The sequence below is a fragment of the Miniopterus schreibersii genome, assembly GCF_964146895.1.
Source record: "Miniopterus schreibersii genome assembly, chromosome: 18".
NCBI lineage: Eukaryota > Metazoa > Chordata > Mammalia > Chiroptera > Miniopteridae > Miniopterus > Miniopterus schreibersii.
Genome location: NC_138121.1, coordinates 20018563 through 20046359, shown reverse-complemented (window position 1 = coordinate 20046359; position 27797 = coordinate 20018563). Strand labels below are relative to the sequence as shown.

The 27797-nt window shown below is 39.9% G+C and overlaps 1 protein-coding gene across 5 annotated transcripts in view; it reads right to left on the bottom strand.

Annotated features, from left to right (window-relative positions):
• CNTNAP4 (contactin associated protein family member 4) overlaps positions 1-27797 on the bottom strand; it is a 309483-nt gene that overhangs the window by 121357 nt on the left and 160329 nt on the right. For all 5 annotated transcript variants that reach the window (XR_013997521.1, XM_081118184.1, XM_081118181.1 and 2 more), the window contains exons 14-17: positions 27188-27344; positions 22580-22707; positions 9700-9870; positions 8773-8991 (exon numbers count right to left, since the gene is read on the bottom strand). Coding sequence is in view for 4 of the 5 variants with exons in the window: in XM_081118184.1 (XP_080974310.1) it covers positions 8773-8991; positions 9700-9870; positions 22580-22707; positions 27188-27344 (675 nt within the window). In the remaining variant the exon portion in view is untranslated. The remainder of the gene's footprint in view (positions 1-8772; positions 8992-9699; positions 9871-22579; positions 22708-27187; positions 27345-27797) is intronic.

The window sequence follows — 27797 nt, the reverse complement described above, 5'->3', positions numbered from 1 at the left end:
GACCGTCTACGCTGCGAGCCAGGCCTGGACAGGCACTCGGCTCGGTGAGACCGTCTACGCTGCGAGCCAGGCCTGGACAGGCACTCGGCTCGGTGAGACCGTCTACGCTGCGAGCCAGGCCTGGACAGGCACTCGGCGTCCTCGCAGGGGTTTCCCCCGTTCCAGCTCCAGCCCAGGAGCTCCCTGGAGGGCAGCCCCTGCCAAGGCTCACAGAGGTCTACCCTGGCACATTGCATTAGGTCGCGCCACATCCCGTAAATCCCGGCACAGGGTTTATAGTGCACGCTAATGTTATACCACCCCGGGTCACGCACTTGTCACTCGGAAACACCCAGTCTCGCCGATTTAGTTGCTTATCTCCGTCTGCCAGGGACATAATAGTAACTAAATAACTTGGGGCCCAAAAACTGAATACAATCCCTCTACGACTGTTCCAGCTGGTTCATTCTCATTTGTTTCCTTTTGCTTTGGGTTCAGGTGATGAGACACTAAAGGCATAGAGAAGCCCAGGGTCGAACCCAGGGGCACAGCTGAGTGACTTTAGAATAAACACATTTAGCTGGAGGCAGAGGTAGGACCAGAAGCTACAGGTGCCCTTTTGTTACAAGGAACCCTCTTTCTTCTCCACGCAAAAAAGTGGTCAAAGAAAAAAGCTTCCATTTTCTTCTACTTCTCAGATCCTTCTTGGTTTGAAGGGCCTTTCAGCTCTGCGGGTTTTATTTGGCACTGTGTCGGGCACTGGGGGTTCAGAGTCGTGTGCAAATGATCTTGCTCTCAAAGAGCTCACGGTCTAGTCTAGGTTTAGTCAGGCAAACACATAACTACTCCACCATGTTACTGGTAGAAATAAATACCAGGACAGTGATAGTAACAGGAAAAAAATATATGTCTATGTGGGTGAAATACATGCTTAAATAGTATTTGGAACCTTGAGAAAAAAAATCAATACTCAGCTTAGTAAACAGGACTTAATTCTGTACTTTTAAAGAGTTAATGTTTACTCAGTTGAATAGTTTTAAGCTACTTTTTTAAATGATCAAAATGGTAATGTCTAATTAAATATAAACATGTGTGATACATGTATTGAGGACTTTTATGTTACCATTAGGTTTCAAGCTAATAACATCTTATTTTAAGATGCACCTATTCAGGGAAACAGGGGTATTGTAAATAGGATTAGGTTTAAAAGCTTAATTAAAGATCCTGAGGCCTTTTCAGGGTTAGAGTATGTCCAATTAAAGTGAATTGCAGTTTGATTAATTGATTCTGGATGTTTCTGCTGAGCTGGGATGTTTGGAACTGTCTTCCAATTAATTTTCTATCAATTTACCTGCCATTCTCTATCAGATACAATGAATTCCAGAACATCCCAAACACTGAGTATTTTGTGAGACAGGTGCCTAACCTTCCCATGTGAATGAGTATAACTGAGTTTGTTCATTTACGTAACAGGATCTGGGGTACTGCACCTAGGTAAGTGTGCTAGGTGCTGAGCAGAGACTGAGCCCAGTCCTTTCACGATGTTCATTATCCTCAGGAAGTCAGGCCAAGTGACAGATGCTACTGTCAGAGAACAAGCTGACTCTTTCCTATGCCAATTTTCCACTACTTTTCCCCCCCACTACATTTTGTGGCAGGAAGACCTTTCATTTTTAATGGCAAATTATTTATGTCCTGTGCCTGGATATATTGAGGATTAATTGGAAACAACCACATAATTCACCCAGGGGCCTTAGACAAAGACAGAAATCAAGATCCCCACACTTCTCTTTAAAATTCAAAGTTATGAGAGCTTGTCTGGCAGAGAACAGGGGCTCTCCCTGACCATGGCACTGGGGCAGAGGAAGCAGCTAAGACCCTGACCACAGGTCAGCTTGGGGCAGGAAAGTGACAGGGCATGTGGGCTGGGCCCAGGGTCGAGTCCGGGCACTGAAGGAAGAAAGCGTCTTCTGTGCACCGTGCACTGGGATCGTCAGTCCTGTCCTACCCAGCCACGCTGGGGCAAGGCAGCCTCGCAGAAAGGACGGTGTCAGTAATTCTGAGGGCTAGGGGAGGGGAGGCCAGCTCTAATGCTGCCGTGGAATGCTCCTCGCACAGCAAAGCCCCGGGGGGCTGGGAAGAGGCAGGCTCTCCTCATGGTCCAGGAACCATCGTGGTGGAAAGAGGCAGCTGGTATAAGCAGCACTGTCATAGGAGAACATTCGGTTCTCTTCCCTGAACAAAGTTAGTGGTAAGAACATGCCCTGGAGGGAGCAGCAGTAGGAGAAGCGGGCCTACGTAGACTTCTGCCATGTCGGAGCCACAGCGCCTCTCTTTTTCGACCAGACTAAGGCCTATTTTGAAGAAACGAACTACTGGTGGTATGAGTCATATTCTCTGATCTCAGGAGAGCCCATGTGAATTCTGCTGTTAACCAACACTCACTCAGATTTGCACGCTGGATATGGAAAAGGACACCGGGAAGGTCTGAGGCTAAACACGAGAAAGACATCTGAAGGAAGGGAGAAGATGATTGAAATAAATGATATGATTACACCAGAGAGCAAGAGGACTTTTATGCCCTGCACTCTGGCACTGGGGCAACATATTCACTGAAAGAGAAAGTCAGTCAGAAATAAAAATCATTCAAACACAGCTATTTGGCATTCCCTTCCTGCAACTATGCTTTAGCCTATCAAAACAAACTGAACGTAAAAAGAAAAAAATCTAAAATATGTTGTAATTGTGAACCTCTGTTCATCAAAAGACACTGTTAACAATAGGAAAATACAACCCAGAGATAGAGACAAGGTATTTGTAATACATTTATCCAAAAAGGAATCATCCAAAATGTATAGAGCATTTTTTTTAGACAACCCTATAGAAAATGGGCAACAGATCTGAAAAGGCACTTCATAGAGGAGGCTACCCAAGAGGTCAATAGAGATTTGTCAGTGTCTCCTAATGCTTAACATACGCAAATCCTGCGACGCACTGGTTCCTCTCCTAGGTAGACATCCAACAGAAATACAAGCATATGTTCACTGAAAGACCAGTACACGAACATATCGGTAATATCCAACTCTGAAAGTGCATAAATGCCCATAGCAGTAAATAAATATGTCTTTGTACCTGTACTGCCAGTGTCCCAAGAGACCCCCAGGTGATCCTAATGTGCAATCAAAAGTGAGACCCAACCTTCAAAGAGTTCAACATTAACCTCGGTGAATGGCATTTAGAAATTGCTTGCTCTAGATACTCAATAAATATTTGCAGATTTGATGCAATTCAAATGCAGAACAAATGACTCCTGAGTCTATTTCAGGAGTCCTTACTTCTCCTTCAGGTCCCAGTCACAAAGTATTGAAACAGAGCCTGTCCCACTTAAAAACCTGTCAGTGAAAGAATTTAGATGGCAAACAAAAATTGCAGAGCTGGTTGAATGAAAATCAATTCAAGGCTAATTTAAGAAGCTTCTAAGAAAAATGCTGAGTTTACAAACCAAAATAGAAAATGACCACTGTCACATTTCAGCTTTAAAAGTGATTGATTCTTTCTCTCCATCAGGGCTGGAGAATGTTTGTGGGCGTAGGAAAGCTTGAGCGGCGACTCTGGACATTGAGTCCTCAGTGTTAACAAGGTCAAGGGAATATGTTTAATACACCCATTAGCATCATGTCACTGAACTCAGTTTTTAAGGTAATGACTAGTTAAGATATGTCATAAATCACACACATACAAAACAGGACAAAGTGAAAGAATGTGAAAGGCTGGTACAGACTCCCTGCCATAAAGAAGAGAAAGGATGGAAAAGGGGGCCTACAGATAGAAGTGAATTCTCATTTTTATCGTGAAAAGCAGCAGCATGGTTGAGATTATTTGGTGACCAGGAGGAGATGCTCGTTGCATTGGTGCTCTTTGTTTCTAACCTATCACATTACATCAATAAGAACTTTTCTCACTTTTCTATGCAAGATTTAAAATATATATATTTTTATTGATTTCAGAGAGAGGAAAGGAGAGGGAGACAGAGATAGAAACATCAATAATGACAGAATCATTGATCAGCTGCCTCCTGCAACGCCCTGGACTGGGGATCGAGCCCGCAATCCGGGCACGTGCCCTGACCGGGAATCAAACCGTGATCCCCTGGATCCTAGGTCGATGTTCGACTGCTGAGCCACGCTGGCTGGGCAGCAAGATTTTTTATTCATTGTTTTATTACTCCTTCACTTTGCACGACATCCTACAATAGAGATTAGTTAAAGCTAATTGTTCTGATATTTGGAAATTCAGGGGTTGTTAAAATCCTTCTGTTTTATAATTCCTTGGTATAGGCTAACACTAGTTGAATCTCTGAAACCATTTGTAATTTCCTTATTCCTATTTCAATCACCATATATAAGTGTTGCCCAGCTGAATTACGTTTTAAATCATTCTTTCTATTTATTTTTAGTGATTTTACTCAGAAGCTAAAGCATTAGTCTTGCCTCAGAGTTTCACTCTGAGAGGTGAATACACTTTATGACTGGTCTTTAGGGGAGAGAGGGGAGCAAGCAATGGAGAAAATACATTGGATTCTTTCATGTTTTCCCACTGCAGTAGTCACTTCTGAGAGACTGCGGAAATTTTAATCTAAAAAAAAATGTAATGTCAATAAATATCATCAATACGGCCTGGCTCTGCTAGCCCAATGAGATGGAGAATATAATTTAAACCAAAACTAACATGTATTCAAATATCCACGGTGTTTCATGTGTACGTAAAAAGTGTTAATGATAGTGTCCCAAACATTTCTACATTATCAAAATTTCTACTACTTCCTATTTTTATTTGCTATTTGAAGTATTTTGCAATAGATTTTAAGTTTTCTGATAAATTTGTTTACAAACAAGAAGGTGCATTTTTGGGAAAAGCTACTAAATATAAGGATGATAAAATAATTTATCTTGGACTGACTAACACCACCTTAGTCTTTCAGTTTTGTCCTGCATTTTTAAAGATTGTGTTTCCATGTAATTTAAAACATTATTACTATCATCATTATTATCCTTATTATCGGTGTCTGGGATTTAAAACACATTTCTTAGGAGAAAAAAGTTATGCTGAAAACTACAGACTTACTCTCTGCCATTACCTGCACTCACTCATTTGTCTCCACACCCAAATACAAATGATAGTTGTTTGCACACTTGACAATACTGGTAAGTCGTCATTATTTTTAAGATGGATGGGTGAACTACAAATTAAACTCTTGAACTTGTAACTAAAGGAAATGACATTACCCTTTAAAATTACAACCGGGAAACCAATTATATTGGAATAAAGCAGAGATTCCCAGGCGCACAACAAGTCACTGGCCCTGAGAGCAGACTTAAGGCTCATATGTGTGAAGGAATCAATATGTGGGGAAAGGGTTTTCAAGACAAGGTCCCTTCTACATCTGATGGTGCTGGCACGGAACATACGAGCCAAGAGGCCCTGAGTCCCTGGTGAGATGTGCTTATGGGATGGGCGGGATCCCACGGAGGGAGAGAGGGGAGGCTGTGGAGGTGGCCCTTGCAGCCTGATGACAGTGTGGTTTGTGGTGTATAATCTAGAGGATGGGGCGGGGACAGTTTTAATCATGCTGTAAATGGGAATAAAGGAAGACACAAGGAAAAGCCACCTTCAGGTGAAATGAAAAACTGGGAAACGATGTAAGGAACACGGAGATCTACAAGGAGATCAGCTGAATAAGTTGTGAACAGTGACAGCAATAACCGTGTCATCAGCGAGTTGTGTGCACTGACCTTTGCACTGTCCCAACTCTAAGGACTACTTCCCTAGTCTGCTCCTCCCCTGGCCCCTCATCCACAGTCCTCACCTCAGCCAGAGAGAGTGTGGAAAGTGCAAACTAGATCGTGCCGCTCCTCTGATCCCTCAGCATAAAATCCGAATTCCTCGCCAGTGCCTGAGGCCCACTATGAGCTCCACCTCGCTCAGGAGCACTCTTTCCCTCACGCTGGCTCTCCCCCAGCCACACCGATTCTGTCCCTGCTCCCTGGCCACCAGAGCCCATTCCCACCCCTTTGAGCACCTTCCCTCGCCCGGAATTCCCTTCCTTCAGATACCCACGGGGCTCTTTTTTCTGCTTTTTCTGGCCTCTGTCCAAATGTAAGGGCCTCAGAAAGAACGGCCCTGACGGCCCCACCTGAAATAGAACCTCGCCAACCAAAATCACTGCCCGATTCCTTATTCTGCCTTCTACTTGACAATATTTGCCATTTTCTGAATTTATATTTTTTCACACACACAGATATATATATATGTCTCTTGTCTCCTGCACTGAAATATACTTTCAGGAAGGCAAGGAACTACTTTTTGGTCTTAGTAAGGGTGACATTAAATTAGCTCTGATTATTACTGATTGTTTACTAGTTTTTCACCCTCTTTGCATGAATTTAGTGTAGCCTTTTAAATTACAATTTAACTCCCATTGAATCTTCCTGCAGAGAAAAAGTATTTTGATCTAGAATTTTTTTTTAATTCTAATTTGATTAACAGTAATATTGTAAATTAATATTTTGTCTTGTAAGTATTGTTCTACTTACTTGATTGGGACCCTTTCCTAAGAAAGTGGCCCACTCCTGTGGTGGAGGAAGGCATGAACAAGACCCTCATGTGGCCTCTTGACAGCCGATCGATCATCTGCCTCTACCTATGGCTGCAAGCCTTTTTAAAAAATAAATCCTTTTGTAATAACATCATATTAACCATTTCAATTTTCTCCCTGTGAGTAGGGAGAAGGGAATTGTATAAACAGATTTTTATTAATAGTAGATGTAACATATCTTTTCTCAGATTTCTCTTTCTGCCTTTTCTTTTTAATTTTCAATTACTTTGACTTAAATGTAACAAAGATTTCAGTTTTTAAAACTTTCACGTAACACAGTCATCCAGGGATTTAGCATACATGGGAATGTCAAAAGCCAACCAACTGCCTCCAGGAAGGTGAAATCTCTTAGATCCTTATTAAAATTATAACAAGTGATTGATAGCAAAAGGCTCAAGTCTGTAATAATCCAGTTTTCTGATACCACAATAGTGCTTCTATCCATTACAACTACCTGAAATCAAATTAAGGCCAGGATCCTGATCAGACATGATATATAGTGAGTCCATTTCTATGAGGTTAAAATTCATAGCCAGGATAAAAGTTCATGCACAGGCAAACTGCAGCAGATTTCACTGAAAGGTTTGAGGACTGCTTTAGCCTTTTCAATTTTCAAGAATAGAAAGGCTATTTCCTTGATCCTAGATCCTGACAGATTTTAAATTGCCATACTTTTCACTGTGGCCACCTCTCATTTTTTGTAATTCAAGAAATATCTATGTCAACTTCCTGACTGAGCTTCTAGCATGTTATTAAAAGAAAACTTATGTATTCTTCTCATGTATTCTTTATTATTTCCATACCCTTAAATAAGTCAGTCAAGTGGCCACAAGACCATGATGAGATTGCCCATTACAGTGTCTTACTCACAGAAGCTGTTCATTAAATATTTATTGAGCGAAGGAAAGAATAAATGATAGAAACGATGAGTACATAAATGTATTAGAAATCTCAAATATGTCTTATGCAAAAATAAAACAAATAAGCTTCTTCCTTTTCAGTGAAAGAGAGTTAGTGAAACAAGATTGCTAAGCAATATACGATGTAATGGGAATCTCATGAATTATGTTCTAAAACATAACTCTTAAAAATGCTTGAAATATAATTTCTGATCATTTATAATTTATCCTCACTTACAGTGTTGCTGTGTGCTCGCATATATTAAAATACAGAAAAAGTGATCAAGTAAGATAAAATCCCTTGAACTTTCACTGTCCATAAGTTCTGTAAAGTAATTAGCAAAGATACAAAATATAACCAATACAATCAGAAGGATTTTACTAGCAGGTCTATAAGTGCCCAGCAAATGTATTTAGGAAATAAAGGAACAACATTTGCATATAAATATGAAGTAAGTAATCAGAAGATATAAAAAAAAATGGACAAAATGAGAGATATCAGCAGAAGAACTGGGGCAGCTGGTTAAGCATGGATTTTACATACTTGTTCTCTGCTTTCCTTCACTGGTTGGCATTGCCTGGAATTACAAGGAGGGTTCCTTGACTCCCCTAGGAACAGAGATAACCATCTCCAGTATCATACCAAAAACCCTAATGTTAAAACGAGTTCTGGAACAAATCACAAAATTTGTAATAGGTTTAGGAATTAGTCAAAGTCAAATTTGAATATCATTTATTAGGTGAATTTCTTTTCTTTAAATTTTTTTTCTTTCTTCCTTTTTTTTTCAATATATCTTTATTGATTTCAGAGAGAGGAAGGGAGAGAGAGGGAGAGAGAGAAACACCAAGGATGAGACAGTCGTCACTGACTGGCTGCCTCCTGCACACCCCCGACTGGGGATCCAGCCCGCAACCCAGGCACATGCCCTGACCAGGAATCGAACCCAGATCGCCTGGATCCTAGGTCGATACTCAACTGCTGAGCCACGCCCGGCTGGGCAACTAGGTGAATTTCTCAAGGCAAGTCACTTCAACCCCCTTCATCTCAGTTAGCTCATCTATAAATTAGGGATAATACCCAGGCCACAGGTTGGTTATAAGGAAGAGATAAAACACCGGGCATAGTCTGGAACACAGCTTCTCCATCATTATTTTTGGAGTTGATAGCATTTAATTTTGGTTCATCTCTGCCCTTATATCATATAATTAAATGACAATCTGCCTAGAAACAGAACTTACCCACAAAGAGTTGACTGTTGAGCTGCAAAAGGACATGCCCATCAGTGGGAGCAGGTTGGGTCTTTGGAGGGAGTTGGTCCACTTGAATGGATGCCTCTTTCATGTTCCTTTCAACCCTAACGTGGTGCCACTGGTTGTCGTTGAAGTGAGTGGGTGACTGCACCGAGATTTCAGAAGGTCCATTCCCCACATCAAACGAAAAAGTCACTTCTGCTGGAGCTGGAAATGTTAGACATGAAGACTGTTCACGTCAGTCCACGTGCTGGAGAGCTGGGTCTTCAACATACTCAAGAACAGTACACAGCACAGTATAAAGAGAATGACTTGAATATTATGGGAGTACCCACAGACATTGGTGAAGAGCAGATGTGGAATGAGGCAGTAAAATGCATTTATATATTGAGGGGGATTTTAAGAAATTCATCCTCAAAGTTAATTTTTTATATTAATAAAAATTAAAGTTATTTAGCCAGGGCAAGAAAACTAAGTGGCATTTTATAGAAAGATAATTTTACACTGACTTAAAGTTTATATAAATTTTAAAGCATGCAATGTACATTTGATATTAAGATACTAATAACAGTCTAAGAGTATATCAACATAAAAAGGCTGGTCGATTTAATTAAGTAATTAACTGGGAATTAGGTAATTTTGTAATTAACTGCAAATTTAGTTTTTTTAATTAATTATTTGAATTTAAAATGCATCTTAAATTGGTTCTAGAGAATACAATGATTTCCCCAAATTATCACAGGTTAAATATTAAATTATTTTCTTACAGAAAGACTAACTTAATTTCATAGAATTTTTTCAAAGGGACACAATGAAAAGATTCAGCAGAAAAAGTAGAGAGACACAGTACTTTAAAACTTAAAGGATTTGCTACTAAATAGAATCCCACCGACTTCTCTGGAAAAGGAGACTTACAGCGCAGCTCTATCCGTATGAAATCAGTAATCCCCAGGTTCTCTAAAAATACCCCAGACGAAGCTGTGGTCTTAAAAAAGAAAGACACGTCTGCGCTGAGCTCGCCATGGAAAGTAGGAAAATGAAGGTATGAAGCCTCGGTGTTGAAGGAAGCCGAATTCCAAAATGGCCCTGGTTTAAAAAGCAAAGGGAAACGTCAAAAAAGAAAACAAACTAATGACATAAACTGAATGGCATAATTACATTTTCCGTTTTTATCATCTGTACTATTAAAAATATTGCTAATTAATACACACCTGCTTTTTCTTTTTTCTATTAACGATATTGTATACAAGATATGAGCACATGATCAGAGATTTTACAGGGGATAGAATTCTGGATTCCTTCCAACACAGGAGAGGAACGATCACTGCAGAAATGGTCTGAAGGTTACATCTGATACAAGAAACACATCCCCAGCCTGATACCATCCTCTGCCAAAGTGATACGACAAAGACCTGCCAAACATTAGTTAGTAGACTTATTTTTTTACAACTTGAAAGTTTCAACACCTCTATTACTCTAAATAACAAAACCCCTAAAGAAGCAAAGTGTTTTTTGTTCTCACACGTCTAACACACGCTTCACAGAGTCACACTTTCAGCTGTTTTCACTAATGGGCCTTGTGATTTTCTAAACTGAGATTGGCATTCAAAACACCCTCGTTTAATTAAAGATCAAGACACTACTCACTCTGTGCTGCACTGACATTCTCATGAAAATGCTCTTTTACTTCAAAATTGCCTTTTCCTTTGCTTCTCATGGTGAATTAGAGAAACAGTACAAAAAGGGTTCTCAAAAAGTTTTAAAATGCCCAAAATAAGAAGAAAATGTGTAAAAGGTTGGGGTATAAATTAAGAGATCTGAAAAAAATTATGTGGTCTACGTATGTCTTATCTTCACTTTCCCATTCATTTTTTGTTGTTGTTATATCTACAACTTTCTTTCCTCTTGAACAAATATTGCGGGACTGTGTGGAAAGTATGGGGGAAAAATACATCAGTGCAGTGGCCTGAGGTGACAGGAGTGAAATCCAACTGGATGCATGTGGTTGATGAGACTCATCATCAGAGAAATGAACTATGCATCGCTGCCTCCACCAGCAAATTCTCAGCACACCAAGTGTAAATATACATCTCCCGTTTCAAGCATCTGCCTCCCATATGTGCCCACACACCGGATAAATTTCTATCTAAATCAGCTTCCTGGAAGAAAGACTACAGCAGTCCCCACTTATCTGCAGTTTCAGTTGTCCATGGTCAATCGTGGTCCGAAAATATTATATGAAAAATTCCATAAATCAACAATTCATAAGTTTTAAACCGTGTGCCATTCTGAGTATTGTGATAAAATCTCACACCATCCCGTCCTGTCCCACCCAGGATGTGAATCATTCCAGCTTCTCCACTCTGTAAATACTACTCATACCTGGTCACTTAACTGTCCCAATTATTAGACCGGTTATGAAAGACAGACAATATTCCAATAATTTTTATTACACTGTACTGTTATAATTAGTTTGTTATTAATTGTTAATCTCTTACTGTGCCTACTTTATAAGTTAAACTTTATCATATGTATAGCCAAAATCATAGTATATATAGCATTTGGTACTATCTGTGGTTTCAGGCATCTACTGGGGGTCTTTGAACGTATTCCCTGAAAATAAGGGGGGCTACTGTATTGACCCTCTGAAGTCAGAAAACAGTAATTGCAGAGGGAAAAAATGGTTCATTATGTTTGCAAAGGACAGATACCTCAAGAGTTAAAAATCACAAACCTGATTCAGCTTCTATTTGTTCCTTAGACTTTATTTTCTATAAACTCTGGCCTAACAACAGTGCTTATATCTATAGTCATGCACTGCTTTTCGAGGGGGATACACTCTGAGAAACGTCCTGTTAGGTGAATCTGTCCTTGTGCGAACATCACTCACACAAACCTGGGTGGTGTAGCCTAGTGCACACCTAGGCCGTATGGCACAGCCATCGGTTCTCAGGCTACAGACCCACACAGCGTGTGATCGTGCTGAATGCCGCAGGCAACTGGAACACAGTGGTAGGCACTTGTGTATCTAAACATATCTAAATATAAAAAAAAGTACAGTAAGAATCGGTATACAAGATTTTTAAAAAATGGTGCACCTACATAGGGCACTTGCCATGGGTGGAACTTACAGGACTGGAAGTTGCTCTGGGCAACTGAGCGAGTGGGTGGTGAGTGAATGTGGGACCTAGGACATCACTGTCCACGGCTGCAGACTTTATAAACACTGTCCCACAAGCCCTCCCCTGCTTCCACTGGACAGAGTCGGGACATGGAAGCTGCCAGGGCTGCTCCATGAACAGGGATGTGGGCTGGACTGGCTGGAAGTGGCGGGCCAGGCGCAGATCACCATGACAGTGACTGTGAGGAGGAGTGAAAGGTGGCCTGAGGGTCAGTCGGAAAGAGAAATCAAGATGGAGACAAAGGAGCACAGGGGATTGTCCTGGCAATGTGGTTTTGGCTACTGCATTTGGAGCAGTGGTCAGATTAGGGAACTTTGTGGCGCCAGAGGAAAGGGCCTGGAAGGTAGTAAAGGGCAAAGGGGGTCAAATATATGGTGACAGAAGGGTATTTGGCTTTGGGTGATGGGCGCACAATGCAATATACAGATGATGTATCACAGAATTGTACACTTGAACCCTAGATAATCTTATTGTCACCCCAATAAATTTAATTTAAAAAGAAAAAAAGCAGGTCATTTAACATGGAAAGGGTGTAGAACTGAGGATTCAATATTTTTTACTTTGGAACTTTGTTTTTGGTTCCACTGACCCCATCTGGCACAAAGGGCTCTCTCTGGCATTGAGCTGATGGAAAAAAATAAAACTTACCTATGCTTTACATCCTTACAGCCTGAAAACATTTCCAAAATACAGGGAGAGGCTGGCTCCACATGACCACAGAAAGCTTTCCCTGGAGTGACAGTGGTAGCTCCTGTGGACCTGTGTCCTTGTGCAGGAGTTGAGGTCCTCAACAAAGAATTTACGGCCACGCACTCTGAAGACCACCAAGCTGGACCTGGGGAGGGGGCTCCCCAGTGCTGGGGGGACAGGCTCCTCTGCTGGAGCAGGCCAGCGGCTGGCTGGCTGGAGGTAACCTGTGCACTCAAAATTGAGGGGGACTCTACTGTCAAGCCCCACAGATCCTGCTCCTGTTGGAGAACAGGAAGAATCCCTCCTGAACCACACACCCTTGCCTTTCTTATGGAAATCCAGCTCCGTTATAACCGAACAGGCCCACCGGCCTACATGTGGTCCGTCGGTGACTGAACCATTGTCATGTGGCGCGTGACTGTACCTTATTTTTTTGTTTTTCTTATTGGATCTGATTCGGAAGTCAATTCTCACATCATGAGGAGACAATTTTAGAGCTGAATCTACTCCACTGAGAATATACTCTGAGGGCTTCCCCCGCAGCCGCATGAAACTGTGTGCTGCCCAGATGTGTCGAGCCCAGGCCTTACTTTTATTTTCATTTTACTGCCATTTCTAATCTTGAGATATTGTGACCTCTGGGAAAGGATGCAAGAATATGCAAAATATCAAGTTAAGGGTAACAACACAGTTGAGCTCTTATAGGTTCTTACCTGACCTATTTTTAGAAATTAAATGTCTTTCTGTTGAAATGTTACATTGTGAAAATTAAAACAAAGCTATAACTTTAATTATGGGATATTATTAAACCATGCTTTTGATCTGACTAGAAAGGGAAACACTCAAAAGTACTTAAAGGGCCAAATCAGATAACACTATCATAAGACACAATATTTCAGTTGTTTCATTTTCGTATCACAGCTAACCTAATAAAGCCTCCTATAGGGGGCTTCAGGGAACTGGTGGAAACAGAGGAACAATTCTTTGAATTGCTGCTATCTTTATAATGAATACTTCTACAGTAATGAAAACAATTTACTACCGTTGGTAGCTTAAACACTCACACACCTATTTTAATTAGTTAGCAAACCTTATTTTATAGATTCATAATAAGTAAAAGATGAAGAATATTTTATTGGAAGAAAAAAATTGCCGCTAATTCACAATAATTATAAAGAAAGCAAAGGCCAATATTTCTTTGATCAAATAATGTTCTGATATCTCAGCTCTTTACAGACTGTGCTGAGGAGCACCCAGGAGGACCTGGCAGCCTCCTGGAAAGGGGGGCACGGAAGAGGCGGGGCGGAGCCCAGCAGGCAGCTGCGGGTTCAAGAGAGGGTTCCCGGGCTCAGGTCGGTTCTTATAAAATCCCTAAACTGCACCTGAAGCAGAGCTGAAAGCAATCATTTACTGTATGAAAGCCAGTAGGGAGAGAAAGATGCCCCAGAACCATCCCAACAAAAACAGATCACAATGCATTATTCTGAGAAATTCCTAATGACTCATAATTAATAAAAGTAATTAATAATGAATAGGTTTTAAATGAAATTCAATATAGGATACTAGAGATTTGGAAAAGACTCCTTCACAAAGGCCACCTTTTATCTTTCCAGAATTAAAAAAAAAAAATTGTCATCGAAAACAGGATCCATACAATTACTTACTTAGAAGAAGATACACTAAGTATTTCATTACATACATCAAGTAAAAAGAGCTTGTTTAGGGAAATTAACATAGTAGACTTAAAATTACAAATAATCTTTAAAATATTTGTTTTACTAAACTTTTATTCATAGTATTAATAGGTTATCCTTTAAAAAATAACTTGTAGAGAGAGAAAGAAGATTAGTGGTTTCCTAGCTGGGGGGATGGGGCTTCTGATGACAGGGGCTAAGGAGTGTGGATCTTTTGGGGGTAATGAAATGTTCTAAAATTGACTCTAACAGTTATACAATGCGGTGACCATATCCAAAGCCATCGAATAGTTCCCTTCAGATGGCTGAATTGTATGGTATGTGAATTATATCTCAATAAGGCTGTTTGAAACAACCACCAAAAAACCCCAGTATTTTAAAAATGTATTGTTTTTTTAAGAAAATGCTTTACTTTTAAGATCAAAATGCACATGATGTGCTCACCCTCCCTTTATTTTTTAAAGCACCTTATTGATTGCTATGTAAAAAAATCTGTACATATTTAATGTTTACAACTCCCTTGTTTCCTTCAGATTTTTATTCAAACGCCACCTCCTTAGTGAGCATGCAATGACCATCCTATTTAAAATTTCCAACCTAACCCCACTTCTGCCTCAACTCTACTGTCTTCACAACACTTACTAGCGTCTGTCATAGCATATATTTTACTTATTTGTTCATTGTTTATCTCCCCAAGAGAATGCAGATATTTTTATCTAGTTTGTTGCTCCCTCTCCCTCTCTCTGTGACTTCTCACAATACAACGCTGCAATGTGTGGGCTTAATAAATATTTGTTAAATGAAATTGTAAGATTTCCTTTATCAAGTGGCAATCAGAAAGCTTAGAGTAATTGCTCCCAGTTTGATTGAATCATACGTGTCTCAGTAAATACACTCAAATTCTTCAGTAAATAAGTAGAAACAGGGGAGATAGAAGAGAGAGGAAAAGAGTGTGAGGGCAGAATAAACAGGTGGAGAGGCTTTAGGAAAACTAAATAAAGGAAACCCAAGGAAAGAAAAGAAATTATAAAAATCAAAATGAAAAGCCCTTCTTAATGGTGGAGGACCATCAGGCCCAGCAGAGCTCGCAAAATCACGTTATGCGATTATCTGCTAACACGGGATTGATCTGCACTCTTTTTAATGGTTTGTGTGTAGTCTGCCAAACGGAACAGGACTCTGTCAAACGGAAGAGAAATGAAACAGATCGCCAGTCAATATCTTTTTCCAGTCTGAGGATATAACTTCTGCAAAGCTATTTACTGCCTACATGCGCCTTTGATTATTTAATGCATTCTGGGCGGCTGCGATTTCTCAGGCAGCCGGACGCGTCCACGGAGACAAAAATGAAGAAAAGAGTGTCAGTGACAAGAAGTTCTTAGGACAACAAACAGAACTATCTTTTCTGATTGTGTAAGTTTGGGGGATGCCTGGTTAGACATGAAATCTCAACACGGTGAGTTACCTGAGAAGAAATATTTAATAAAACAGGTTGAAAAATTTATTGAAATGCCAAAGAAATAAAAATACCACCTTGTTCGGATTAATGAACTAAGAGCAGAAATGTAGATCTCGCTTGAAACAACTCTTTTAACTGCTTGTAAAATGTATGTATTCATTTTAGTGCATCACGCCCAATTTCAGGGAAGGTTAATACCAATGCCCAACACTGATAGGCACCCTTGTTAAGCTACTGACCTTTAATGATAATTATTACCTAAATTATTCAGTCAAAAAGGAAGTCACCGACAATGTGGAAAAACCTGCTTGGCCCAGAACTTTCCATGGCAACATTCTAAACCAGAAGATAAAAGAGCACAGTCCACAGGTGTTTTTTTGGGGTTTTTTTTGAGCGTTAAGGCAACAAGCAGACATCCCCAAATTCAGAACTCTGAGAATCAAGCACATACAAGCCCTTTTGGTTGGAAACGAAACCCTATTTCATAAGACATCTAGAAAAGCCGCGGAAGGCAAGCTGCCTGCGTCTCAGCGCAGGGGGAGGCGGTAGGTACAGGCTGGTCAAAGTCACAGCGGGCCCCGAATTGTCACACCAGTTTCCAAAGCAATCAAACGGCATGCTACCTCATCACACCGAAATGCCAGGCCTAGAGAAGTAAAAACGTATGTTCACAAAAACTCATAAGCAGATGTTCTTATCAACATTATTCATAACAGCCCCAAAGTGGAACTAACCCAGATGCCTGCAGTGGGTGAGTGGATGAATGAAATGTGGGTATCCATGCAATGGAAGGCTACTTGGTCATGAAAATAACGAAGGACTGACACAGGCTACCACCTGGATAAACTTCGGCAATACCATGCTAAGCAAAAGCAGCCAGTTATAAAGCTCACATCTTCTGTTTTCTTCTATAGGAAATGTCCAGAATAGGCAAGTCTGCAGAGATCAAATGATTCACTAAAGTTGGGACGGGGTAAGAGGAGAAAGGCGAATGTCTGCTAAATGGGTCCAAGTGTTTGGGGGGACAACGGAAATGTTCTAAAATTGACTGTGCTGATGTCTGCACAGTGCTGTATAATATACTAAAATAATTAAATATACGAAAATCTGATTGGGATGTATACTTCAAACAGGTGAGTGGTAGGTCGTGTGAGTTATATCTCAATAGAGCTGTTACCAAAAAAACAATGTAAAGTTAAACCAGCCAAGTCTGGTTTAGAGTTTTGAGGCAACAATATTCTCAAGCATGTGCCGACTCAGGAAATGCAACACTCTTGGGTCTTTCTGGGAGAAACAAATTGAAAGTATCAACTACCTGACAATGCAATTCAAGAAGAAATAAATCAAAATAAAAATCATTCAAGAATGGAGAAGCTCTGATGACAGGACCAGTGGTTAACACTAAAAAATAAACAACTAAACGAATAATAGCAAAACTAGCAAAAACTGGAAGGCAGGGGAGGGAAAAGAAGGGGACAAATGAGTGCTAATTTCCCCAGTTTTTAGAATAAATCAATATTGTCTAAATTTTAAAAATTAGTTTAATATAAAACCTGGTGACTCTATAACTTTTGGAAAATGTAATAATTTTTAAAAAATTTTTGAGGGATCACTCAATCTGAATATATATTTATTAGATATATAAATAATATAAAGCAATTCTTTTAGCTTCATTTCAGCTTCTTCCTTCTTTCTCAATTTCAATGAATACAGTTTTATAAATTTATTTCCAAATCTCTTTTTTTACTTTCCTATCCAGGGCAGTGTCCTCAACCTGGAGCAGTTCTGCACCCCAGCAGACATCTGGAATCTTCAGAAGATAAATTTTGTTGTCCCAACTGGGGGAATGGGGCTACTGCACCTAGTGGGGGGAGGCCAGGAATTCTGCTAAGCGCCTACGGTGCGAAAGAATGGCCCAGCCGTAACGAGGAATTGCCCGGCCCGAAGGGCAAGGCTGGGAAACCCTGCCCCAGAGACACCGAGCAACGTCTGGGATGAGACTCACGGTGTTAATCAGTGTTTCTGAGTTGTGTGACGCTCGGTGGTTATTACACTCTCTTCTTTGAGATTTCTGTATATCTTAAAGTTTTATAATGATTATATATCAATCAAAACACGAATGTTTAATATTTAAAGCAATAATTAGAGGTATGTATATGTATAAAATTGTCAAAAAAGGATATTACTGTAGTCCTGAGAACTATTAGGATTCCTAAGCTCAAAATAATGGACATCTTTTGAAAGTGTTAGAATGAACTTTTGTTCCCTCACATATGTGAAATTTCTTACATATAAATCATTAGTAACACAGGTTTTCTAAAGAACAGAAAACAAAACAGCAGAATAGGCCACAAAATATATCTTCTCTAAGAAAAAGTGTTTCGGTTTTATAAAGGCACTATCTTATTTAGAAAGTAAAAAGCAAAAAGTGTCAACATGAACTAAACTGGTGCAGGTATTTGAAAGCACTTTCACTGCCACAGGCCCAAGTGCACTGATGAGAAATGGCTCAGCTGAAACAAGGCGCTCTGTGTACTACTGTGTGAATTTTTAATCAGATAAGTCTTTCAATATAACCCACTCCTTTCATTAAAAATCTATATTTGAAAGCTGTGGGACATTTACACCTTGGATTACTATGCAGCTGTAAAAAAGAAGGATCACTTACCCTTTGGGACAGCCTGGATAGGCCTGGAGAATATTATACTAAGTGAAATAAGACAAGTATCACATAATCTCACTCATATGTGGAATCTAATAAACAAAATAAACTGATGAACAAAACAGATCCAGAGACATAGAAGCATGGAACAGACTGAGGGATCTCAGAGGGAAGGCGGGGGTGGGGGAGCGGGTGGGGAGAGATTAATCAAAGAACTTATATGCATAAATGCGTAACCCATGGACACAGACAATAGAGCGGGGAAGGCCGGGGGGGGGGGGGGGGGGCGGATGTGGGTGGAGGGGGTCAATGGGAAAAAAGGGGGCATCTGTAATACTTCCAACAATAAAGATAAATTTTATAAAAAAAATTTTTAAATAAATAAAAGTAATAAAATATTTGAATGCAAAGGTAAATTTTATGGTAGCATAAAACAGGCCATGTTGAGAGTGTTCTTCAAAATATAACTCTTTAATGGGTACAAAGTTTCTGTTTGGAATGAAGAAAAAGTTCCAGAAATGGAAAATGGTGATGGTGGCACAGCAACATGAATGTACGTAATACCACTGAACTGCGCGCTAAAAAAGGATTTAAATGCTAAGTTTTATGTTACACATATTTTATCACAAGAAAGGCGCAGTGACATGTTTAAAAAGTCTTTACTTGCATATCATTTCATTGCTTAAACAATCAAAAACGTACGCCTGTCTCTCATGAGCAGCTCACAAGCTATAGGTTTCTCGAGCTGTATGTGATACATCAACCTCCTTCGTTCACAAAAAACTGCTATTTATTGATTGTCTTTCATGTAACAGGTAATGTACTAGGTACCAGGAACACAATAATAAATGAACAATGGATCTGCTCCTGAGAAGTTCGAAAATAATGAGAAGTCAGGATGAGAAATAGGTCTCTGGAATATGCTCCACATTCTTTGAAAGGGTAGGACTAAGCATTCGAGAGACCAGGAGAAGGCTTCGCGGAGGCAGGTTTGAATCTGGGTGACAGTTTTCAGCAAGGGGACTGGGAGATTTTGCAGATGAAGGAAAACAAGTGAAGAGGAAATGAAGCCAGATGCTATCAGTGAGCTTTCTCTGTGCTCTGGGGCCTGCAGAAGGAGAGGGTAATCCCTGTAGGTGTCTTTCTGATGGATGTTCAAAAACATTTAACCCTGTGTGCCAGCACTGGACTTCTACTAGTTCCCCTTAGCATTTGGGGAGAGCTCCGAAGATACTCTACATACAGCGGGCATGCTCTCCGGGTAATTTTTATGCATGCTAAAGTTGAGGAATTGCTGGGTACCTCAAAAATGAAGATGTCCCTGCTGCTCCTGGGAGAGGGGAGTAGAAAAGAAAGTACAGGAGAGAGCTCTCCTAGTTATAACCTACATATTTATAAGTCAAATTACTTAGAATTTTCCATATTCCTAAAAAAATAATTCATTAAGGATAATATTTATTAAGTTTGACGTCTGCAGCACAACTTTAAAGGCAGCTTTATCATTCATATCTGTTGGAGTTTAGGTAAAACGCCTAATGATGTTATCAGTGACTTCTGACATCAAACAATAATAGCAGCAGTAATACTGAATTTCAGAACTACCTATGTTTATTTTAAAAATGAAAAGAAAGGACTTGGAAAAAGACAATATCCATTAATTAGAAGTAAGCTCATGCCTGGTACCTGTTAAGTCTCATACCCATTTTTGTTTATGTGTCCTGCTTTCTCAAGGCTTCTGTCTTCTTTCCTAGAAAAATAGCCTTGATATAAAAATTTCAACATCTCTAGTTTGTGCAATAAAACCAAAATATTATTTTTTTATTCTCATCTTTCCATTTTTCTTTTTGAATCTAAAAATTCCTTGTCTCAGTGAAGGGTACTAGCATCCTTACTGTAGCAATGAAGGGTACTAGCAGCTTTATTGAAATCAGAAAGCTGGAGGTCATCCTCACACCCTTTCAGCCTCAACCTCCATCTAAATCCACTGAATGTCCCCCTCTCACTGCGCCTCTTCTTTAAGCCCATGCCAACCACTGCTTCGTGCAAGCCCAAGCCCGTTTTCCTTGTCTGACATCAAAGGTTATTTTGTTGGTCTTCAGGTTTATAACTGGTCTTCGTGCTTTCCTTTGGATCGTGAAGATTAAGCTATTTCTCAGCCTTGAATTATTCAATGTTCCAGTCCTAATGCCTTCTGCATAATGTCCACATACCTTTCTTCTGTTTATAAGGCCCACAGTGCTTGATCCCGTATCTAGAAGCCCCCATATATCTACACAGTCTGTCTCACTTGGAAAGAAAAAAAGAAATGTGCCTAGAGTATCTCATCTTCAGGGGGGCAGATTCTCCATAGAGAAAGGGGGGCATACATTTCTCTGCAGCCACTGCTCTTCTTACCAAAAACCTTTTTAAAAGCCCATCACACAGAAACAGTTCTACAACCTCATGTGAGGATGAGCCTCAGACCTAAAACATGCAGGAGACAAGAAGGCCAAGGAAAGCTCTCGATTACTGTCTTCTCAATAAGTCTCTGAGATTAATTAGCAGGTCTCTAAATATTTCAACTATTTGTAAATTCTCACTCCTAATGTTACCCTCCCCCTGTATCTCCATGATCACAAATGGTTAATGCTCTAGTTCCCCAGCCTCAGCACTACTGACACCGAGGACCGGATAATCTGTGTTGTAGAGATTATCTGCTGCCCTGTGCACTGTAGGTTATTTAGCAGCATTTCTGGCCTCTCCCTCCAGATGCAAGTAGCATTCAACTCCCCTACTCGCCCACATGTGACAGCCCAAAATGTCCCCCTAAATTGCCAAGCGTTTACTGAGAGGGAAAATCATCCTGGATGGAGAACCACTGCTCTAAGTGAAAAGGTACTGTTTCCTTAAATTTATGGCAGGAAGTTTTTGAGAAAGAAACCCTAAGGGATTGAGTTGGTAGTGACCTCAATCAAAGCAGACCCATTTCCCAGGGACTGTGGCAAATGAAAATAAGGGGGGTGGAGGAAGCTGGCCTGGGCTCCTGAAGGGTTAAGATCAGAGCTAGCAGCGAAAAGTGCATGTGATACATAAAACAATTTCTCTATAGTCACGAGGTTGCACTGCCCTGAATGCATCTGAGTTTACAATCTCATCTCTTTGCACATAATTTTTCTCTCAATGAAATATCCTGTGTCATCTTCATGCGACTGTGTAAGGCCTACTGGCAGGACAGGACGTTGGGCTGATAAAGATTAGCGACGGTTGGTATAATGGCAGACAGTTTTTTTACAATGTATATATAAATTTTTATAGCCCAGTATCATCTTTGCTTTTTAACTAAGCAACTTTGGCTATGTATCTCCATAAATCCACTGAATTGTCAGATCATCTCTTCTTCTGTTGAGCGCCCAGAATAAAATTTTATTTTAGTGCATGCTTTTAAAGTAAATAAATATTTCTTCTATTTCCACTTTAAGTTTGGGAAAAACTAAAAGCTTAAATAATTAATGCATCAGTCTCTATAGATCTAACTGATTTCAGGAAGCTCATAAAGGGATACATATACTCATTTCATCCCCTGCTGAAAATATATCTTTTCTGTGCAACTATATTTGAATTTTTAAACTCTGGTTTAGAGTGTTAATACACTGAATATAGACAACAGCAAGTCCCACTGAGTTAGAGTAAACACACACACACGGAAAAAAATGAGATTAAAAATTGAAATATGTTTGATATATTGTCATTCGATTCTATTTCTAACCCACCCTCCCCACCCCCCCAAGCCCCACAACAGGAAACTAACACACTATCGTTAACAATTTTGTACAGCGCTAGGGCTTTCCTGTATGGATAAGAGCATGTGGAAACTGAGGAGTGCTGGAATGTGTTCACGAACCAGTCGTGGAGATGCTCAGTGGTTTCCTTCTCTCGGATCTTAAGGTTTACCATTCCAGCATTTACCACAGAGCTTTGCACTTGAGAGAGGTATTTTATTTGTGGAGCGACTAAAAGACTATTTCAGACATTACTTACGAGGTTTCACAATAAAGGCCTGATTAATTATGTTATGATAGAAGCATGATTCATAAGTGACAGCACTTTCCTCACATAAGCCACCACTTACGGTCTCCCCGGCAGAGCAGAGGCCCCAGTTTATAAGCTGCTTCCGAATGCGGCCGCCCTGTGTCTGTGATCACGATCTTAGTCACTGGCAGATGTTCTTTATAGGACAGGAAGCCGGTGTCATTGGTCCTAAAAAATAGTAACGACGGAATTCTTAAAATTACTCTGATTAGCATAATTAGCAAATAAACAATAGGCCTTATTGCATTTCAAAGCCAAGATGTTCGAGCTAAATTTGCACACACGAGAGTAAGGACCAAATTGTTCATCCGAGCAAATCAAAATATGGCAACATTTAAATTTCTCTCGCACGCAGATTAGAGTTGGTGACTTTTAAATTCAGTTGGCCATTTTCTACCTTAAAATTGAACGGTTAACCCACTAACACTTAGTATAATGACTGATGCTGCATTTTTAGGTCTACCATTTTGATGTTTGTTTCTTTTTTCCCCCCATATGATGCCTTGCATTTCTGACCCCCTTCTCCGTCCTCCTCTTGGTTTGCACCAAATTTTTTTATTTCATTTTGTTTTCTTTATTCACTTTTTAGCTATAAGTCTTGTTATTGTATTTTAGTATTTTCTCTACTGATTACAAAATGCATCCTTAATTTATTATGGTCTACTTAGATTTTATGTTGTATTATTTAATATAAAATGCCAGAAGCTTACTACAGAGTAATTTAACACTCCCCTCCTAACACACACGTGGACCTGTTCTTTGTGTTACTGTCGTAATACATTTAAATCCAGATGTTACAAATTTTATAACTCAACAGTAAATTCTCACTTCTTGTTTGTTAAGAGGAGAATTTCTATTTACTGACACAGTCACAATTTCTAGTTTCTTTATTCCTTCCAGAAGCTCTGAGTTTTCATCTGGTGTCCTTCTCGTAGCCTGAAGAATATGTTAGTACCTCTGATGGTGCAGCTCTGTTGGCAACAAATTCTCTCGGCACTTACTTAATCTGAGAACTTCATTCTACCTTCATTTTGACATTTATTTTGTTTAAAAAAAAAGTCCAGGTCCACACTGCTTTTCCTTTCAACACATTGACAATATCCTTCCCTGAACTCTGACTTGTGTTTTGATGAGAGGCCACCTTCATTGGTACCCTAGTCCCGTCTGGAAGGTGTTCCGCCAGATCCACCCACCCTGGCTACTTTCAAAACATTTCCCATCAAGTTTTTAGCCATCTGAACAATAAGCCCAAGTGTACGCTTCTCTGTTTCTATTCTGCTGATATCCTCTGAGCTTCTGGAGCTCGTACATTGAAGTTGTATTAGTTATCTATTATAAAGGAACAAATTGCCCAAAAACTTAGTGACTTAAAACAGCACCATTTATGATCTGCGTCCTAGTCAGGACTCTGGGCATCGCTTAAAGGGATCCTCGGGCTCAGGGTCTCTCCCAAGACTACAGCCAACGTTTTGGGGAGGCCTGCAGCCATCTCAGTGCCTGCCCGGGGGCACCAGCCTCCAAGCCCGCGGGGCGGCTGCTGCCAGTAGTCTTTGACGGTTGTTGGCCTGTTACTCGCTGGCTGCTGGCTGAAGGCCACTCTCGACTCTGCCACATGGGCCTCTCCCCAGGACGGATCACGACATGACAGCTGCTGTATCCGAACCAGACGGCTACTAGAGTCAGAGAGAGAGGCGCGAGCAAGTCCGAAGGCACGGTCCTCTGTGATCTAACCTCAGAAGGGATGTCTCGTCACCTTTACGATACTCTGTTCACTGGAGGTGAGACACAAGGTCCAGGTGACCCTCAAGAGAGGAAATTACACCGGGAGGTGAGTAACAGGCAGTGTGGGTCACCGTCGGGGGCCGCCTTGCCACCACAGACGTTTATTAAACAAAACTGAGCAATTGTCAGCCATTGTTTCATCAAATATATTTTTGCCTCATTTTTATTTCTTATCATTCTGGGGCTCCAATTTCTTGCCCATTAAATCACTGATATTTTTCCAAAGGTCATGAAAGTTTTGCTAATTTTTTTCAATCTTTCTGTTGTTGTTCCTGTGTTCTTCAGATTTAACAGCCTCCATTGATCTGTCTTCATGTTCACTGAAGATTTCTTCTGCGATCTCCTCAGTTGGAAAGTCCATCCAATGCATTTTTCACTTCAGATGTACTTTCCTATTCTAGAATTTCTATTTGCTCCTTTCATATGCTTTTCATTTATCTGCTTAGCTTACCCTCTGTTCACTTGTGATTATTTTTATCAACGTTGTTGGGCATGTTTATAATGGTTGCCTTAAAGTTTTTGCTTGCTAATCAAACATGTGTCCCAGTGTCTGTTTCTAATAACTGCTTCTATTTTCTAGACTTCCAATACAGTTTACTCTTTAAAAACAAAAAAACAAAAAAAAAACCTTTATTGATTTCAGAGAAAGGAAGGGAGAGGGAGAGAGAGAGAGATGGAAACATCAATGATGAGAGAGTCATTGATCGGCTGCCTCCTACAGGCCCCCGACTGGGGATCGAGCCCGCAACCCGGGCATGTGCCCTGACAGGGAATCGAACCCCGATCTCCTGGATCCCAGGTGCAAGCTCAACCGCTGAGCCATGCCCGGCCGGGCTACTCTTTTTTTGAATATGCAATCACCGTTCCGTTGTTCTGGACATTATGGGTGATACCGCAGAGACTCTGGATTCTGTTACTGTTCTGAAGACTTCGTTTTTGTTTTCACAGGCAGTTAAATCACAACTGTATCACAATAAGTCATTAGGATGGGCCTATGTCAGTTTTGCTCTTAGTTTTCAACCATAGTCTTTGCTGTAAAGACACAGACCTTCTGTTATTTCTGTGGAAAGCTGAGGGGTTTACAAAGTTCATCCCAATGAGTGAGACTTAAACTCTACATTCTGTGTCTCCTCTGGTGGTTGCTACTGAAATCTCTGTTAGCTTGTTCAGTTTTCCAGCTGTATCCCCTCTGCTCAGTTCCTAGACATTTCCTCTGTGCATGTGCAATTCAGGGGACAGCCGAGGACCTGAGGGGGGCTGATATGGTGGACTGCCCCCAGGAGGTTTTCTCCTATCTGGGATTTCCATTCTCCCCTCAATATCCAGCCATTCTGGCAGCCCCAAAACCTGTGCTCTAGCTCCCCCCACCTCTAAAATATAGTATTCTCTTTGAGTTCTAGCCACCACATATCATATGGTCTGATTAGCTCCCTCATAAAAAAGGCATAAAAATATACATCTCATCCACTTGGGTTCCCGTCTTCCAGGGTCGAAGGCTCCCAACCATAGCAGTTTCCACCTACATTTGGTTGTTCACCATTTACTTCAAGTAGTTGTTTTTATAAATAGTTTTTCTGGGATTATACATGTTCTCTGGGGAAAGTTACTTCTATGCAAGCTCCGTCACCATGAGCAGAATTTAATATAAAAAGTTTCAAAATCTTACGTTTGGAAATTATTTTTGATGGATAATATGTTATGGAGGTATTGGAGAGTTATTGGTGATTATGTTAGTTTTTTCCTTCTGCTACACATTGCTATGAACATTTTATGCACATTTTCAAATAAATATTACTGGGTAGGTGTTTTTTTGTGAAGGCAGTAAGAAGAAAAAAAAAGTACAAACTTTTAAAGACTAGAGTTTGAGCAAGAGAGACAATATTCTTTATACAAAACATGTAACAGTAAAATGCAATCATGACACCATACAGATGCCCCCTTCTAGGGTATTCCAAAAGGATCTCTCTCTTTTAATATAACATAGTCTTGATGTTTGCCAAATAAATCAGTGAAATATCATCTGATTCAAAATGCGAGCTCAATGAACAATGAACTGATTACTGAAATTAATGTACATTCTGTAACCAAATTAATCATATTTACGCCAGATCGACTATTAGTATTTTTAAAAATAATTCTTATGTGCAGATCCAGGTGCACAGCAATGTAACATACATATGGTATGTTGAAACGTGAACATGGCAATTAAAAAATATTTTCACTTCAAAAATAAAATCAATGTACCACTCCAACTCTAGTGAAAAATATAATAAATGTTTAAGTTTTCAAAGGAAAACACATACTTTAGACTTTTCTTCTATTTAGAGAATATTTTAAAATGTTACAGGTCTCCTCTTTCAAAATATGATAAACATCAGGACATTAGTTCTTTGTGGCATGGTTTGTCCTTTAAACAAATAAAAAAGCTACATGTTTATAATTGCGGGAAATTCCAAGTTTACATTTTTAAAGGTTTTAGAGGCCACTTATTGAGGAAATGTGCTTTAGTAATTACTGGCTGTAAATATATTTTGAGAATAATAGAATGCTTAATTACACTTAATTTCAATGAGAATGATAATTGACTTACAATGAAGAGGAAACATGAACCAGATGCCTCTTTCATCACAGTACAAAAATAAAATGTACATGACTAAACAATCCATTACCAAAAAAATTGAAATAAAAAGACACTGATCTTAACATTTAGGACTCAGACTGATTGTAACACATTTCATCAAAACACACCTGCCTCTAATTTCTTCGCTGTGCTAACTTGTTCAGTATCTACCTAGCTCTACATATTTTGAGTGATCCACTAAAAACACACACTTTATTTTGCAAAAGGAAATCATATGGAAATCACCATTCATTCCGGTCAGCATCGCAGTTGCAGTAATACTGAGAATCAACGCAGTTCCCCTCTAGTCCACAAGCACATTTTTGAGGATCAGGCAAAGAACCTCCCCAGTATGTTTGTGTTTCATTGGTTCTTCCAACCCACCAGCTCAGGGGGGTTCCATCTGAAAGACAAATGCGCAAAATGTGACATCTGCTTTACGCCCCACTGCCTTCCACCCCAGTGTAATTCCCTTCCTTCCCAAATCATTAAAAAAAGAGAAAAACAAAGACTGATTTAATGTAGTGATAGTCAAAACATTGTAATTGATGACATTTCATGAAGAAAGCTTTTTTAAAAATATTTTATTTAAACTTAAATGATTGATATATTTTTCTTTGAGCAGAAAAGACAGCAACTCGTATGTGATTCAGGCATGACAGTAAAAATGTGTTGAGAACAGCTCACATATGTAATTTCTTTGAAAATAATTTTTGAAACAAGTTGGCATAAAAATATAAACCAAAGTAATTATCAGAAATAAAATCGATCTGAGATAATAAAATACCCATTAAAACATTATAGAGCCTGGCTGGGCGTGGCTCAGCGGTTGAGCATCGACCTAGGATCCAGGCCA